The sequence below is a fragment of the Myotis brandtii genome, unplaced genomic scaffold (genome assembly GCF_000412655.1).
Source record: "Myotis brandtii unplaced genomic scaffold, ASM41265v1 scaffold358, whole genome shotgun sequence".
Taxonomy (NCBI): Eukaryota; Metazoa; Chordata; class Mammalia; order Chiroptera; family Vespertilionidae; genus Myotis; species Myotis brandtii.
In genome coordinates, this window is record NW_005363772.1 from 582139 (window position 1) to 601524 (window position 19386).

Below are 19386 nucleotides of genomic sequence, written 5' to 3' on the forward strand. Positions count from 1 at the left end.
ATAACCAGAATTAGGAGATCCCTACCCAATACGTATGGGCACTGCTGCTTTTACCTGCCTTCCGGAGTCATTTAAGCAAGATCTTAAAAGCTTTCAAATGGGTTCATTACTCAGACATAACTCCACATCTCAAATGCAAATAGCTCCTAATTAATAGTTCTTGCATGGAACTCCCCAACATGGGCTGTTAATGGTCTTAAAGGAACACAAGGGAAGGGACAATAGCTCTTCCTTTAGAATTGTTTCCTACTGGGACAGATGCTGCATGGGTGGGTATACCCACACAGGTGTTACAAAGGTTTATAAACAAATTTTTCCAATCTAGGCAGTCAATATGATTTTGTTCTATTTACAACAGAAACAAGGTTACAGTTCAAATAATAGAATTTATTTTTCCATTCCTTTATCAAACTTGTGTGTAATTAGCAGTGTCCAACATTGTTAGTTATAGTTACAGGCTCAGATTCCTTATTGCCCAACATTACTCTCTAGAAGTACTTGAAAACCATTATGTTGTTCTCATGGCAAATAAATACACAAATAAAACTATACACTATTGAACTCGGGATCAATTCTTTTCGTGGAGTTTCTTGTAAGTATGTACAGTATACCAGAATTTTGGACTTCGTATCAGGGCCTGAAAAAGTGAGCTGAGCAAAATAAATTTACTGAATAAATTATAGGAATACACTACAAAATGGGTCAAGAATGGTTGACTTAATATTCACTGGCTACCTTTATTACCAACCACACAGAACAACAACAACAAAATAGCATTTTCATTTTGAATAGAATGGCCAATGATTCTTCCCAAAGTCTGAATATTCTATAAGTTTGAAAAGAATATGTTTCTCTAAGGAAAGGAACTGTTTCTGCCTCATAGTAACCTGCCTTGGTATGTGAAAACTTTTTTTAGATTTCCCACTCCGTGCAAATTACTGACTATGCAGTGGTGAATTATTAGTGGGTCTTCTTTTCTTGCAGGGGAGAAAAATATCTTAAACATCTAATTATACAACTTATTATTTTAATTATAGTTAAGGAAAGTACAGGAAGCTGTAAGAACATATGGTAAAGAGGTGGAATCAGTCTTCTGTAGGTGAGGAAGGCTCTGCTGCAGAAGTGACTCCGATAGGTATCAGAGAGAGAAGAGCACCCTATGGGGGAAGAATGGGATGGTCAAGGCCTTGCAGTAGGAAGGGGATTAGAGGAACTTAAAGTTGGGTATGGCTAAAATGCAGAGAAAGAGTATATATATATTACAGCTATGTATAATGAAAGAGGAATTAATTTTCAGAGAAGTTGGCTTCTAAATCTGGCATGACCCAGAATCACACAATATTTAGACATTTACTAGCATAATTTCTCTGGAGCTATCGCTAAATTCTAAGGTACATTTTAAAATGTTACCAAAGCATAGTTACTAGTCCTTTTAAAATTAAAAATTAAGAGAGTTTAATAATTTTCCAAGTACAGGTCTTTTTATTTCCTAGACATTTACATTTTTTAATGCAATTGCAAATGGGACTGTTTTCATAGTTTCCCTTTCTGATAGTTCATTATTGGTGTATTTAAAAAAGATAGCACCCTGGCTGCTGTTGCTATATGGTTAGAGCATCAGGTCATGGGTTTGATTCCCAGTCAAAGGCACATATCTGGGTTGAGGGCTTGCTCCCCAACCCCAGTCCGGGGTGTGCAGGAGGCAACCAGTTGCTGTGTTTCTCTCACATCGATGTTTCTCTCTCTCTCTCCCCCACTTCCTCCCTCCCTTCCGCTCTCTCTGAAAAGCAATGAAAAAATATCCTCAGGATTAACAACAACAACAAAAACGATAGTTTAAGCACTGACTGGGGTAAAAGGCTAACTCTTCCATTTACTACAGGGTACAACAGTGTTTTAGTTTGGTAGCAAATGCCATTTTTATTTTTTAGTGGTAAGTTCTGAATAGGGTTAACCACATGACAAGGTAGGTTTTGGTTTCAATGGCTTTGCAGGTACAACCCCTGTATGGAGCTGCGACATGAACCCCTGAAACCCACTTGATGAGAATGGCAGGAAAGCGTTTACTCTGTTTCCAAACGCATGAACACATTGACTTGATTTGGGTGTGGCTGGTTGCTTACCCTGGACCATGTACAGGGAGTAAGTTCCTTATTTTATCAGAAGACTGGCCTTTTACAATTCAAAACAGAGAAGGACATGTGGGTATTCCTTCTGATGACAAAGAGGAAGATTCAATAAAAAATGTCTGATGTTCAAAATAAAAGAAAAAAAATACGGTCTCGAAAGTGCTTCTTTCCTGTCCAAATCCAGCAATACAATAAAAATGAAGAGTTTGAGCTGAGCAACGTTGTCATCTCCGTGGAGTCTGTAATGAATTTGCACATTTTACTCCAACTACTGTATATCTAATCGGAAAAAGATGTCCCCCATTCCCTGATCTAGTGCCAAACAGTAAAAGGTGATTCCTTATGTTAACAATTTCAGCAGAATGGCTTATTAAAACCAGATTTTAGGGTATTATAAAATGCTTAGAAGCCCTTTAAAATGTCAACTAGGATCCCCAGAGACTACGTAAAATGTCAACCCAGCTCAAGCGCCTGTTTTAAGCAGAATGAATTAGCGGCATGCTGTCGGAGGCTGTTATCCAAAACAATCAGCAAAAAGGAAAACATCAAGCTTTCTTTGTACTTTTACATGAAATGGGCCATTCAGAATAATCTTGTGGATATTTAAAGATCACTCATTTATTTGAAGCTATGACTAAATATTGAGGTCCCAAACACCTCAGTGTTTCTTTTTCCTGTTGTATCTTTAATTAAAACAATTTCTCAATTTAGTCTGAAATTAGGTAGCACTCTCTTTCATGTAGTCTGTTATAATATATTCATGTGGTTTTTGTAATATTCTTTCCTTTTAACCAGAAAGAAATTCTTTTAGCTAGTCATCTTTTTCCCATAAAAGCTTTTGCTAAAATTTCCTAAAATATTTTACGTCAAAACTGATATTTCTCTTATACTTAAGATAAAGTTTTAATCAGTGATTATCACCTTTTAGTATTCAGACATATGAGTTGATGAATATAAAGCCAATTTAAACAATCTTAGTATTTAGTAGGTTTTACTTTTACAGTTTGGGTTTTCTAATTTGAAAATGACTGATATATTAAAATATGCAATATGGTTACATAAAGCATTTTATTCTTTTCTAGAGTTTTTCCAAATAAAACAGGTGTAGTGTTTTTTAAAGAATGGAAAATTCCACGTGGAAGGTAGAAGACAGTCATAAAAAGGAAAAATAGATCAGAGATGTTAAGAGATGCAAAAAAGTGTGCATTTTCTTTTGATCAGTCTCTCTCTCTCTCTCTCTCTCTCTCTCTCTGGTTAATCCTCACCCCAGGATATTTTTCCATTGACTTTTTAGAGAGAGTGGAAGTGAGGGAGAGACACAGAGAGAGAAACATTGACTTGAGAGAGACTCATTGACTGGTTGCCGCCTACAGGCACCCCGACCAGGGCCAGGAACCCTTCAGTCCCTTGGCCAATGAGCCAAACCAGCTAGGGTTGATCAGTTCCGTTTTTGTATTACACATAGATATATTTACATTTTCTACATACAAGCTTCATATCCCTTTTATAATAACATTCATTTAAAAATCTCAATCATTTTAGAGGAAAACTGAGACAGAAGTTTAAGTATTTTGTATTTTTTTAAATTTTATTTTTCAAGTATAGTTTATAGTTAATATTATTTTGTATTAGTTTCAAGTGTATAGCACAGTGGTCAGTCATAACTTTGCAAAGTGTTTCCCCAATATTTCCAGTACCCACCTGGCACCATGTCTAGTCATTACAATATTATCGATTGTATTCCCTATGTTGTACTTTACATCCTTGTGATTATTTTGTAACTATTAATTTATCCTTCAAATCCCTTCACCTTTTCCACCCAGTCACCCAAACCCCTCTAAGGCTTAGAGGAAAACAATTTCTTTCATATGAGCCAATTTTTTGCTTCTTTTGCATATGGGATTTTAAGTGTGGGCCAAAGTTCACATATAAATATAAATAGGTTAATAAAGAGAACAAGAGGAGAAGTAGAAAAAAAATAAAACATGAAAATATCAAAATGATTATTAATACCCCATAAAAAAGAAACCTTTTTCCTAGTCTTAGTACAAATATTTCTAGATTTTTGAAGAAGAGACGATATTACAATTAATATAGAGACACACAACTAAATTAGCTGTACTAATGGGGCACATATCTCAACAAACAGACTGTTCCACCATCAGAAGAAAAGGCTCAATGATGGTACTTATTTTCAGACTAGAGGCCTGGTGCGTGAAATGCATACACGGGTAAGTCCCTAGGCCTGACCAGTGATCAGGGCCGATCAGGTTCCCTGCCTCCCGGCCTTCCTGCCTCCTCCTTCCCTTGCTGCCTGCACATGCTCCTGCTGCTGCAGGTCACCCAGCATGTTCCACGCCGCCCCCTGGTGGTCAGCGCACATCATAGCGAGCGATCAAACTCCTGGTCTCCAGGTGGAACTCCCGAGGGGATAATTTGCATAACTAGCCTTTTATTATATAGGATAAGCAGACAACATGAGCTAGCTGGCCTCCAAACCCCATGTCTTTCAACAAGCCCAGAAAACAGAACTGTACATTTAATCCACAAGTCACTTAATCTTCATGCTTTTCTTACCCAATATCTTGCTGATGTTGGAGTTGTGCATGTCGGGAAAGGCTTGAAGGATTTTCCTTCGTTCATCTTTAGCCCACACCATGAAGGCATTCATTGGACGCTTTATGTGGGGTTCATTGCTACCACGCCCTCTAGATTCTCTATAAATTCTTGATTCTGAGACTCCAGCACTTCCTAAAAATAGAACACATTGTTTCTCATAAGCGTGAAAACTTTTGGCATTTCTGTTCCTTGCACTACTGTTTTTCAGACTATTAAAATATCTGAAAATAAAAAGTACATGTGATAATGGTACTTCCAGTTCTTGAGACAGATGCTTGTTTATGAAGTTTTTGTGATTAGCCTTGTGGTGGCAAATGCTGTATTTGTGTTTTTAATCCATTTATAATATATTTCCTTTTCTTACAATGGTGGATTATTTCACCATTTACTTTCAAGAGCCCACAAGAAACTTGAATATGTGATCTTTGATTGATGCAAACTGGACAGAGAATAGTTGAATTAGGTTAATAGACATGCAAGTACTATAGAAATATTAGGTGAAAAAGCTCAAAAATTGTGAAACACTAATATGTTTGACAGATTGGATAAGTACGGGCAAGTATGTGTCTCTGCTACCCAAGAACTATCAGAACAGTGTATGCATGCCCCTTTCCTCTCTCTGAGGTTATATAAATAAAAATGCTGCTAGATCAAATTTTGAGGTTAAACTACAATATAGACATTCTCCTGTAGTGTTTCTGGCTTTTCTTTACAATTATGTGCTAATAATAAATGCATAAAATATTCTGATGCAGCAATGATAGTCTGCTTCCCAAAAAGATATTTGAAAAAATACAGGAAAAAAGACAAATAGCTACATTACTATGGTTTCTTACCAAGTCAACAGCCACCTATTTAAGGTGAAAAAAAAAGTTCCTTCTCCTTTATTTTGCCCCTAATGTCTGCCTAAGTTATCCAGAGACCCATTGACAGTTACATTCCAATCAGCAAGACTCATGATAATAAAACACGACCAAGAGTCACAGTGGAACCTTAGGGAGCTGCCATCACTCCTCTAGGCTTTATGTGACTTTGTAGACTAGCTTCAGCAGATTAAAGAGCTTCCAGAGGTTCTTGAGTTTAGGCAAAAAGAAAAAAGAAAAAGAGAAAGAAGAGAGGGAGAGAGAGAGAGAGAGAGAGAGAGAGAGAGAGAGAGAGAAACTGAACACATGATCTACATACTACATATACTCAGTATGTAAACATCCTTTATAGTATTTTCTTAGTGAATAAATAAGCACTATGGACTATTGACCTCAGGGAAATGACAAATTATTTAAAGAAATAATCTTAAAATCTCTGAATGAGAGCTGAGGGTCTTGAATATTTTGGTGCTTGTTGTTTTAAACAAGTAACTAAACAGGTATGACAACCAGATGAGGTATTTTATCTCAAGCATTTGAGCTACTGGGTGGTCTCTTTATGGGTTCCCAGTAATGCAGTGCAATATTAATTTTGATCAATCTTTGTGCATACATATGATATATGGGCATTTGGGCCCACTAAGGGCTTTCCTTTAGCAGATTGGGGGTGGTTTTATTTCTGGGGTTGCAGTAAGTGGATGCTCTAAGCAGCAGAACAAACATACTGCCATATCTGTACTGATTGACCTTAACTCCTAAGAAAGAGAGAGAGAGAGAGAGAGAGAGAGAGAGAGAGAGAGAGAGAGAGAGAAACTGAACACATGACACTAAGTTTTCCAGGGCTATCATTACAAAATATGGAAGAGAGAGAGATTGGTACCATACAAAATTTTAAAATAATTTGAGATTTTTAGAGCATATAGTACTGATGAAAGCAGTTTTCCCCCTTCTCCATCATATTCTTCCTTTCTTTTCTTAATTTGAAGGAATAGGAGTCAACCAAAATTACATACACTTGCAGACCTGTATAGCAGCAAACCAAAAAACACAGCATATCATTATTTCTCATTCATTATATGCTCTTTGTTCTCATGAAGATTGGGAAATATTTTGAATACAATCTTGACTGAATTTAACAAACAACAGTAACAAAATTTTGATGTTTTAATGCCCGTTATCTTGCATATATTTTATCATGCTAATATAACTTAAAATTTATGAAATGTGGTATACCAGTAATTGTTTTTTTATTGACAAAAATGAGTGCTAATATATGGCAACATCTTTCTAAAGCGAGTTTGTAACTAGCAAATAATCATTTGCACATCTGCTTTTTCCTGTTCTTACACCTTACAGCAACATAAGCAGTAAAGTGAATGTTCTGTGACTTCATCAGAGCTAAACAAGCTCTTTGTATGTACTTAGGCCAGGTTTATCTTATCCAAGCAAAGTAGAAAATAGAAGGAAATGTTTGGCTATAATCGACCAATAAAACACAGACTTTTCTTAGATAGCCAATAGAATAAAATTCGGTTTTGACATAATTATCTGGTTGAATGCTCAAGTTTGGCTAGTCCTTTGGCCAGTGAATTGGACTTAAAAGCAGAATTGGCCCAAGGCACAAATAGGCACTTGTGTGTTTTGGGAGATCCAAGTGAGCTCCTCTGTCCTAAAGTATGTTTTGCCTTGGTACAGGCTTTTCTACAAGTGGACAACTTCCTCTGCAATAAATAATAAATGTGAGGACAGTGCTCTTCCAATGCATACATGTCACCTGACACTGGAGAGACCTTTCCAGTTGGGGCTCAGCGTAAGAGGAATAACAGCAGTTGCTTTTTCCTTCTTTGCTGTGCTATTAAAAGTGGATCATCAGCTTAATTAGTTGTCGCTGTGGATGTTTAGAATATTCAGAGATGATGCAGACAACAGAAGTCTCGAGGCATGTGAGGAAGGCAAGAGGCTGGTAGCTGGAGTTCTACTCGGTTACAGAGTAGGCAGGGCACGTCAATGTATGGTAGATAGCGGAAGAGGGAAAGGTTCCAAAATGCAAGAAACCATCGCAAAAATGTCCTCTGAACCATGCATTCTGGTCAGGGGTTGACAAATGAAAACTGGAAAATGAGCTTATAGATGCAAATTTCTGAAAAGCTTGTTTCGGGTACAAGAAATAAGGAAGCGAGAGACAGGGATATTTTCTTGGAATCATTTCATCTTGAATCCAAGACCTGCCTCTGGCACTTACAGCCCTAGAACCTTGGGAAAAAATGATTCAAATTCCCTAAGGGTCAATCTCTTTATCTGTAATCATATTTATCTCACAGGTTGTGCCAGGGATCAATGCAAAGCGCTCAGCAGAGTGCTGGGCACATGGGGGCTGCTCAGTACACATGAGCTCCTATTGTAATGGTAAACTTTTTAGTAGTTGTAATTGTACTAAATGGACACTTCTGCCCACTATTAGAATACATATCAAATCTTTACAAACCATCTGAATCTCCACTCATATTAAAATCCATCATGGAATGGCTAAATTTTCCTTCTTCATTCTGTTTAACTGCTAGTTGCTGAGTCAGACTCTCCAGTGTTGTTTTTTCCTAAAAAAATAAAATAAAATAAAAAATATATAGTGAGAGTTCAGTCTGAAAATGATAAATATTCAAAGACATTTTTTCTTGGGCCATAGATAATACATCGGCTTTTGGAAGGGATGGGATGTTGATTTATTCACCTTTGTACATTCAGCACATTATGTAGTTGAAGCAAATGATCAGCAGGATTTTTGAATAAATTCTTCTTATTCTTAGAATCCCCTTTACAGTCTTGGTATTTGGACTTGTTATGCCCAGAAGATAAATGCTGGGATTCTTGGAGATAACCTTCCCAAATCACAACATGTACATAGACATGTCATGAAAGCAACCTGTATTGTAACATTTGAAATGCCTGCCTTATTTTTAGACCAACAGTAGAAGTATAGAAGTGGCATGGGACCCAGAGACAGTCTTCTAATAGTCAGGTGACCAACAGATAGAAGCATAATTCACAGTAGTGCCCTCTGGTTGCCATCTCCTTAAATGCCATCTGCATTCCTCATGCAAGAGGAATGAGGACATTTAAATATTCATTGCTAATTGCTTGTCAAGGCTCCATACATTCAATGTGAGTGCCTGCTACTTGGACCACAATTTGGTGTGGATTGCTAAGCCAAAATATTGAGCTGGAGAATTATTTGAACTACAAATATACCAAAATTAGATGTGTAAGGAAATCAAATAATTTAAAAGCATGCAGTGCATGATTTGAATTCATGGAGAACATGCCATTACAAACAAAATTATTTTCAAGGAAAATATAATGCTTAATATAAACCACAAGAGATATTAAACCACTTCCAAATTAACTGAGTGAGTTTAAGAACAGAAAAAGCATACAACAAAAGCTTTACACCTTTCTCTAGCACTCTCCATCACTGCTCTGAGGACAATGTGGTTTCAAAACAGTTTTAAGAAAAGCATCTGTTGGATTTCATAAAATTTGCTCATGTTTCTTTATAATTATTCACCTTGCTTTCTGAGAAACACAAACATGAATTGAACAAGTGAACCACATACACTGCGGAACAGCTATGAAAAAATAAATCACAGGAAATAATAAACTATTTAAGATAATTGTATTACAGGTAAAGGCCCAGGTAATGTTCCCACCAAGATACAAAGGGTTTTGAAATTAATACAGTACATGCTTTATCTCTATACAATCTCTGACAGTATTACAGTTGTACATACTAGATTAAAAATTCTCTTAATTTAGTGGCCTTGGAACTTCTATTCTCTATTTGTCAAATTCTGTATATGATTTAGTAGAAAAAATATTTTTAATTGTAAATTATTATAAAACTAGAGGTCCAGTGCATAAAATTGGTGCACTGGTGGGGGGAGAGGGGGCGGTTCCCTCAGCCTGGCCCGCGCCCTCTTGCAGTCCAGGACCCCTCAGGGGATATAGCAGTGTGCCAAACGGCAGGTGGGCACTGCTCGCACTCATCACACTCATCCCGGCCTGCTGCCGCAGAGTCAGGAGAGGCTCCCGCCATGGCAGCTACACTCACCAGCTGTGAGCCCAGCTTCTGGCTCAGCGGCGCTCCCCCTGTGGGAGCACACTGACCACCAGGGGGCAGCTCCTGCATTGAGCGTCTTCCCCTTGGTGGTCAGTGTGTGTCATAGTGACTGGTCATTCCAGTTGTTCGCTCCTAATGGTCGCTTAGGCTTTATACAGTGGGGCCTTGACTTACGAGTGTCCCGACTAACGAGTTTTTTGAGATACCAGCTGTCTCTTGGCCGATTTTTTGCATTGAGTTGATAGAGTAATTTGAGTTAACGAGCTCCTTAACGAGCTCAGTCTCGGAACAAATTAAACTCTTAAGTCAAGGCCCCATTGTATATAGAAATTACACTTTGGTTGAATGGCTGACTGGTCAACCGGATACTTAGCATATTAAGCTTTTATTATATAGGATACTCCCATTGTATATATACACTTTGGTTGAATGGCTGACTGGTCAACCGGATACTTAGCATATTAAGCTTTTATTATATAGGATACAGTAGGGAAACTGGGAATAAAATAATTCTATCAACTTTAGTTCTATAGGGTTATCTAGTGCTAACACTGAAATACATTATCAACTTAAAAATGTAGAACCTGTCCCAATTTGTTTTGTGTGTATAGTTGGTATTTCAACTGTTTTATATGTTCTGGGTTTCTTTTGCTGAGAGTCTTCTGTTTATGTTCAGCTGAGCTCAGGAGCACCAAGGATACCAGCTTGAGAGACTCTCATTATAGTAAGTGTAGTTGTTAAAGTACAAGATAGTTACGTAAAACACAACAACACTTTCCATCAACATTATAGGATAGTTCCCAGGCCCATGAAGAATACTGTACTATCTTTGGGAATGTACTGGGCCTGGATCACCTCTCAGGTTTTGATTTAACAGTGTATATGACAATTGTGCTACATATTTTCTTTTCTTTTTTAAAAAAGATTTTTATTGATTTCAGAGAGGAAGGGAGAGGGAGAGAGACATAGAAACATCAATGATGAGAGAATCATTGATCAGCTGCCTCCTGCATGCCCCCTACTGAGGATCAAACCTGCAACCTGGGCATGTGCTCTGACCAGGAATTGAACTGTGACCTCCTGGTTCATAGGTCGATGCTCAACCACTGAGCCATCCTGGTTGGGCTGCTACATATTTTTTAGAGAGTTTTCCATTCTGAAGTAAAGTCTTTCAAGAAGAGAAACCAAAATGAAGCTGATCAGAGTGGGAAAAAAAAAGGTTAAGTGACTTTTAAGGTTCTGAGTTCAGCTGTATAGATCTTGTACCATCTTACCAAGAGGCTAAAATTAGTAAATGAGTGAGTAGGAAAGTCACAACCAGTTTTTATAGGAAGTAACTTCTAATTATCTACCTCTCAAGCACATAGTATATATAAAAAAATGACTCCATTAGTTACCTGTAAGTGGAATTTATAATACTTCTCAAGAGGATGTTAGTGGGAGAGAGTGGAAGTTAACATGGTCAGATCCATTTTTTGTGTGTGATCCTTTGCCCGGTCATTGACAGGTGACTGGAGGAATTGGAGAATGTGTGGAGTGTCTTTAATTCAAATACCTTACAACAGCATGTAAATCAAAATGGTAACATTGCCACATTTTAGAAACTCTCTCTGACAATAAATTCAGAAGACCTTAAAAGAACTGAGGTAAGGAGGATATAATACAACCCAAGTGATTATATGTTAAATATATGGTACATACAAATATAGTGCTTATATGATAGTTCTTATGTAATTCCATATAAAAATTAATACTGTAGTAAAAGTTTATATTTAGTTCTTATGTATAGAGATAGACATAAATCTACATGTGGCTAGAAGTCTAGATAATATACTGAACCACCAAAAAAGTGAGATTGATTTAAGAATAGTTCTCAAAGTTTAAATTCAATCTATTTAGGCATGTAGGAGAAGGAAGTATCAGCCAAATGTTATAAAGCATACATGCTAATACATTGGGAAGATTACTCTCATTTTACTTCTTCCAATCCTACACATCCTGGGCTGTCTCTTTCACAAGTGTCTACTATGTACTACCATGTCTCAAAACGCAACCATTTGAGATTCTGTTCCTAGGGTTAAATAGTTCCCATTCCAAAAGCCTCTATTCAAGTGTGCATATATTACTGAAAATGGTAAAATTTCTAGTCTCAAAGTTCTTATAATCAAATCAGTTCTTTCTAAACTGAAGCAGCTGAAAACAAATGAGGTAGGAAGGGAGTAAATAGGAAGATGCTGAGAATGGGAACCATCGAAGAAATTGAGTTTGGGGAAACAGAAAAAAATGTTGATGAACAGAGGTGACAATTTTTATCATATTCATTTTCTTAGTTCCAACAGGCTCCAATAAAACTACACTAACCAATAATTTGTACAAATAAGGAGCACTCCATGCCCCACTTTAAGATCAGTGTTCTGGAACACAGATCTAGTTATACTTTACTGCTATCTTACTACTATCCAAGCACTGATCTGAAACTGACAAGGTAGCTTCATTCTTTGTTATCTTTTTTTCTATTAGTTATATAACAAATATCAAAGAAAAACAAACACATATCCTATATAATAAAATCCTAATATGCAAATCGACCAAATGGTGGAATGACCGGTGGAATGACCAGTTGCTATGACATGCACTGAGCTTCCCCCAGCCCATAGGCCCCAGGCCAGCAAAGGGAGATGCCAGTGGGGCCCCACCCCCCCATCTACCCGCCAGTCACCCTGCAGAGGGAGGTGACTGGCGGCAGCTGCAGGGGGCGGGGCTGGCAAGCAGGTGGTGCCAGGCTGGCCAAGGCAGGTGCCAGTGGGGGCTCCCCAATCGCCCCGCCAGTTGCCCCACAGATCAGCCCTGATCCCCGGGCAGGGCAGGCCTAGGGACCCTACCCGTGCATGAGTTTTGTGCACTGGGCCTCTAGTAAGAAATACTTGCTAAAATTCTACACTGAACTAAGTAATTTCAGAGTAGAGGGTGCAAGCAGATTTATTACTAAAAAGTAGTAAAAATGAAATAGTCTTGAGGATTTATAAATTAAGACCAAAAAAGATGACCTGTATGCTTTCTCTCTTGAATGAAAATGAGCAATTGGATAACAGCTAGATTTCCTTTGGAAAGATGATTCTTATGTGGCCAATTAAATTTTATACAACTATGTAGGTTTACTAAGGTGGGAAACATTAGGTAGTCTGATTTTACTTGAAAAAGCTTATAATCCCATTTTGTATCTCATCACAGAAGAAAAGAATGTTTTAGACTATATAGCTTCTTGGGGTCAAATGCATAACTCTAAAAGTCAACACTCAAAAAGAACTATTATCAATGTGTTAATATTCACTTAGAAAATTTGGCAGCTGGTCTTGGGTTCTGTGGCTTATCCAATGACTTGCAGAATGGAAAACAGCACATGTATTGTTTGCATGTGACACCAGGCTATTGTGGAAATCAACAAGGAGAGCCATTAAGCATCTAAAGAAATGTGGTCAGTGAGTTGATTAGAAGTGGTCAGTGAAGATCTTTATTTCTAAGTTAAGAATGTTTTGAATGGCAAAAGGCCTCAGGGATTAACGGGAAGAGGACATATTTGTAAATATAGATAATAATCCATTTAGAAAATAATGGGTTTGGGGATCAAGAGCATCATGTCTTAACCAAATTGCCACATATATTAGCTGTATTGCTCTGGACAAATCAATTCTCCTCCCTGCATCCCAGAATCCTAACTGTATAATAGAGTTTAAATAGATGATAGATTCTCATTAGCTTAAAAAAAAAGAAATATATACTTTTAATATTAGGTTAAAAAAGTCAATGAGGAAATTGAAAAGATAAAGATTCTTCCTAACATATAAGAATTAGAACAATTTCATATATTTCTAGGCCTGAATGTTTCTTATCAGAAATAAAGATTATACAGCATAGAAAAGACAGCATTACAACATACCAGTTTTAAATCTGCTGATGTATTTTAGTTCTTTTTCTATTTCATACCTATCATTTATATGGACTACCTCCTACAAATTAAAAGGTTCCATCAGGAGTCTCAGAGAAAGCTGGTTTAAAATAAACTTTTATTGCCATGGTTAAGATATTCTATTCTCTATGGCCAAGTAGTGGACTAATGCATTAAAAAGGAGAATGCTGGTTTTAACTCTAACAATTCTTGAGATTTTTTTCCCCTCTTGCCCATCATCTACAACAATCTATGTAATCTTTTTCTTTTTTACAGAGAGAGAAATGGAGGGAGAGAGGGAGAGAAATGAAACATATGGAGAGAGAGGGAGAGAGAGAGAGAGAGAGAGAGAGAGAGAGAGAGAGAGAGATGTGAGAGAGAGAAACATTGATCAGTTGCTGCCTCTCATACACACCCAACTGCAGATCAAACCTGCAACCTAGGTATGTGCCCTGACCTGGAATCAAACCGGCAACCTTTTGATGTACCAGGAGATGCTCTAACCCACTGAACTGCCTGGCCAGGAATATTTTTTTATTTTATTTTACATTTGATGCTCAGGCATGATGGTTTACAGCTTTCTAATGTAAACCTACTAGATATTTAAATTGAAAACTCCCATTTTGTTACTTCAACTTACACAGAAAAAAACTAAAAATTCACTTTGTAAAGGCTCAAGTGCACATCCTTTATTAATATTTAAGATAAGTCAAAATAAAAACACACAAGCACACACACACACAACTGTACTTTAGAAGAGGTAGATATTTCCTTAGCTACCTAAGCCTGAATTAAATGGTTCACAAGTAGATGGTTCCTCTATTACGCCTTGAAATTGGGATTCATACAATTGATGAGCTTTGCTCCCCACCAGATACACACACAATGGGAGAGATGGGCTGTGGATCAGCTATCATAATGGACATCCCTGAAATAAAGCTCACAAAGCTATAAAACTCATAAAAAGCACATGCATGAAATGACAGAACAGAGTGTGACTGTCAAATGTTGACTCAGTAACAGTTAAACCCCTTCTGGCTGCACTTTTTTATGGTCTCCTTCTATACTAATGATACTGGAGGAACAAAGAAACAAAAAAGGTTTTTAACCCTCCGTTTATGTGAATCTCACAGACCACCAAAGAAGATGAAAGATTATTTATAATGTCATAACGATTTATTAGTTGGAGACTTTTTCATTAGCTTAAGTAAAATACAAAGAAACAATACATTTGTCCACCCCCTCAACCTCTCACTTTCATCCTTGCTTACTGAGATCCCCATTTTCTAAAAAAATAATCATCTACCCACATAATCTAACAGCACAAATTAAAGTCTTCTTGTAAATTGTATATAAATTAGATACAAATACACACACACACACACACACACACTTCACTCCAACATCAACAATAATGCAACTTGAAGAAATCTTTCACTAATTTACTCTGGTCAAATGTTAATCTATCCATTAAGATATTCCCAGTCACTTTGGTATTCTGAAATCTTTTATTCCTTAGGAATATTTTTCCATTCATTTTCTCCATCAGAGGATCACAGGGAGATAGGGTTGGAAAGGTCTGTAAGTGTCCTCTGAGTCTAATCATCTATAAAATAAGCCTTCTCTAATCCTGATTCCCACCCCCCACCCTTGTAAATTCCACTAGATTCTCCTGGTGGAAACAGTATGAGTTAGAAGCCGTAATGTGATTCCGCCATCTTATTTTCTTTTATGAAATTTGATATCCAGCTTCATGAAATATTTCCTGAAGGGTAATTCTAGCTAAATTTCTTAGGACCTTGGTTTCATCAGGCAATCTGATATAACTAAAATATAATGGCAGATCAAGTTTTCTTAAGAAATATTATAAAGTTGAAGACAGAATGGTTTTGAAGGAAACATACAATTCTATGAATTCGAGTCTTAATCCAGATGAATAACTTTCCAAGATAGTAAAATGACTTGTGGATAAAATTGAATCCCTATTTATAATTTTTTAAATAATTGATTTTAAAGTGGGAGAAATATTAGAAAGTTGGTGACAACTAGTTCTAATTTCCATGAATGAAGAGAGAAATGTGAGGACTAGTGACAATGTATGTTCCAGAAAAGATAGAGCTGATTGCTTTAAGAATTAGGTAAGAGCACTTAAGACAATGTGGTGATAACAAGAGGCTAATATGGATTCACTAAGAAAAACAATGTTACAGTGACCTCATTTTTTTCTTTTCTACAGGAATTGGAATGCATACCAGAGAAGCTCAATGGTCATAATGTGTGGGACTTAACTCAGCTTTGGACTATGTTCTTACCAAAATCCTGTTGTCATGATGGAGAAATTGCACAGGACCCTGATAAAGAGAGTTGAATGGAGTAGGAAGAGGAGATCAACAATAGATATCTCTAAATATCTTAAGAACCTCTATGTTTAAATCCAATCAAGACTTGTTATTTGTGGAAAAGGGAATTTGGCCACATGCCAACTGACATGCAGAACCCTGACCAATGGTTGTATATTACCCGGTAAAAGACAATGAAAAACTGAAGGAAGAGTTCTAGAATAGTCAGAACTGTCTCTCCATTGAATGAGCTGCTTCAGGATGTAAAACATTTCGCTTCCCTGGAGGTTTTCAAGTACTGGCATATTAGAGGTATTGAAGAGGTAATTCAATGTCAGATTAAAGATCCTTTTCACTTTCTTACAAACCTGCAATTCTATGTCCTACTTGACTGGGCTCCCTAAAACAAAAGTATAATATTTTGATAAATGTATAAAACCATATATATTTTCTCTATCTATAAATGATAATTTCCTCAAAAGTTAAGTTTCAAAACTTAAAGGCAGTCCACTTATAGTTGAGAATTCATAATCATTTTCTTAAATTCAAAAGAGTAAATTCAAATTATAAAAAATATGGTTATTGAAATATATTTTATGAAGAATTTTTCCAATAATAATCAGATTTACAGATTCAGGTACTTTATAAAATACATACTTATGGGCCCAAATTCAACATTATAATTTAGTACTTAAACAAGGAAAACACTGCTATGGAGAAGAAGTCATTGAGGCATGGGTCTGTAATGCACAGAAAAGCCACTCGAGGCATCTTCAGAAAACAAATCACTCACAAAGAAAGTAGATAAGACTACCATCATGGTAAAATATTGGTTCTTGCTTATTTGTCATGATGGTGCTTAGGGTGTGTACATGTGGAAGAGGGAAGGGCAGGAGAGGAAAACAATAAGACCTGAGTTTTTAAATGTCTGTATATGTGGTCAGCATTGAATCACAGTGTAAAAAATGACTTTGTTGTTATTTCAGATCAAGGCAGATATAGATACTGTGCACATTGAGCCCAAACAGAAGGGTTAATGGGAAAAAATCAGGAGCCAACAAAGACAAATAATAGAATTCACAACCTACACTGGATGTCCGGTGGGTGGGAGGGCTGTACAGATGTAAACACAAAATTGGAATGTTGTCTGATAGTAACTGTTCTATAGACAATGGGTAAGTTAGTTACTGAGCTACAGACAAGTATAGAATCATTCTCTTTAATTTTTCCTCTTCATGGAATAAAAAAGATGAAACTGTCAGCATTCTTACAAAAGCAGCCTCAGTAGCCAGTAGTTAACTCAATTAAAGAAATATAATTGGACTATTTTAAAGAGTCGTGGTTTGATTCAGAAATGCTGGGTCTGACAAATAGAGGCAGGCACATCAAGGTGATAGTTCACTTTTCAATTATCCATGGTCGTTTTAGAGGAAGGGGGGGGGAAATGTAGATTAGAATAGATATTTAAATCTCACTTTATGGAACGCAAACATTTCATGTTTAATCAGAGCTGCTACAAGAAGCAAAATAAATAAGATTGGAAAAAAAAAAGATTGAAGTTATTCTTTCTGTTTTCCAAGTTCATTCTCAGGTGAAGGGGCTGGTGCATGATGAGGAAAGGAAGACCTAGAAAGGGAGCCAAAACAGGAAAAATAAAGAACTGGGGAAAAGATATACAAATTGTGGAGGTGGTGATGGCTTAAATGAGCCTTTTTTGTGATAAAGACTCAAAAAGAACACACTAAATAATACACATGACCAACGCTGAGCACAAGCAAGCTAATCAAAGAGGCACAGGGTGACTGTGCTGAGCTGCTCTCTCCAGGATGGTCCCTTAGGAAGGAGACCGAGATTCTAGCCGGAGGACATGGGTTTAAAAACCATTTCAATTGTTGTCATCTTCTCAGATCTCAGGGTGTTTCTATTTTTAAAACAAAGGTAAGCATACTGTCCCGCTTATATTGCAGTACATACAAGATTGAAATTTAATGTGACAGCACTCTGAAAATGGTAAGGCACAAAATAAATGTCAATAGCCATTGCTCCTCCTAGGACTCATAAGCAGGTCTTTCTCGTTTGATCTTTTGGATGAGGACGGGAACAAGGGAGAAGGGAAGTGAAGACCATTCTTAAGAGACCACATTTAAAAAAGTTCCAGTCCAACAAAAAAGTGATTCTTATTTTACTTACGGAAAATTTAGAAAAATCAGAAATGTGGGGCATCGTATATGCAAATTTACAACCCTATGACCTTGGCATCATTATTGTTTATTACTCTTCTACTCTGTTATCTATATACCCTGGACGTACACCTTAAAAATATCATATCTAGATTGGTCTCGACATAGTGTTTTCAAATTCACTTCATATGGTGATTACCAGAGGGAAAGGAGTGGTAGGAGGGACAAGAGGGTTAAGGGGAGAAATGGTGATGGAAGGTGGCTTGACTTGGGGTGGTGAACACACAAAACAATATACAGATGATGTGTTTAGAATTGTACACCTAAAGCCTATATAATTTTATTAACCACTGTCACCTCAATACATCCAATGCAAATTTAACAAGAAAGAATGCTACTGTAAGCATAGCTTCAGATCTTTAAATGAAGAGACAATTTCAATCATCAAGAGGCCTGTGGGTGTGTATCTGACAGACCAATTTGGCGTGCCCTGTGTATCTCATTTTATTGGACCATCCTGCACTAACCCCTCTACCAGAATGATGTAAAGAACACAAGACGCTCTGTTTGAAAACACGCACAGCTTTTCTAGGCTTGGAAATTAAACCATAAAAAGTTTACTGAAAAAAAAAACCTTTAAAAAGCTCCTTAAAAAACTCACACCATAATTGCTCCCCACCAAGCGTGGGCACTTGCTAGCTGCAAGTAGTGGCACTGTGACAAATGTAGCAAAGCTGAAAGCAGGCTATACTAAGAGGAAGAAAAAGTCTTCCACTGGCCATCTGTGAAAATAAGGCATGTGGCCATTAAATGCAGAGGCTGTAAATATACACAAACTCCATGAAGCAAATGGCAAAAAAGGACTAAACTTCAAGCTCAAACAAATCAAAATGTTTAATGCATAGTTACCACTGCTGGACGAAAACAGCTCTGATCTTTGCAGTCTGCACACTCGGCATGGATTTCAATTAAATGCCCCCAAAAAGAAAAGAAAGAAATGAAAAGACACAGAAAAAAAAAACACCCATCCGGAACAAAAGGCTATAGACAGCCTATACTCAATTTCTAGAAACAAACAGCCCCTTTAACTTGCACCAGCCTGTCAGGAATGTCGATTGGAATTATTGAAAGGCTGACATATAGAGTGATGGATGGATGATGACATAATACCTATTTGCCTTTTTGTCATGGTCTTT

At 37.0% G+C, this 19386-nt stretch overlaps 1 protein-coding gene across 6 annotated transcripts in view; it reads right to left on the reverse strand.

Moving 5' to 3' along the window:
- The window catches only part of SOX5 (SRY (sex determining region Y)-box 5), a 414575-nt gene that overhangs the window by 6676 nt on the left and 388513 nt on the right, over positions 1 to 19386 (reverse strand). For all 6 annotated transcript variants that reach the window (XM_014544242.1, XM_014544245.1, XM_014544247.1 and 3 more), the window contains exons 12-13: positions 8097 to 8205; positions 4707 to 4880 (exon numbers count right to left, since the gene is read on the reverse strand). In XM_014544242.1, coding sequence (XP_014399728.1) covers positions 4707 to 4880; positions 8097 to 8205 — 283 coding nt within the window. The remainder of the gene's footprint in view (positions 1 to 4706; positions 4881 to 8096; positions 8206 to 19386) is intronic.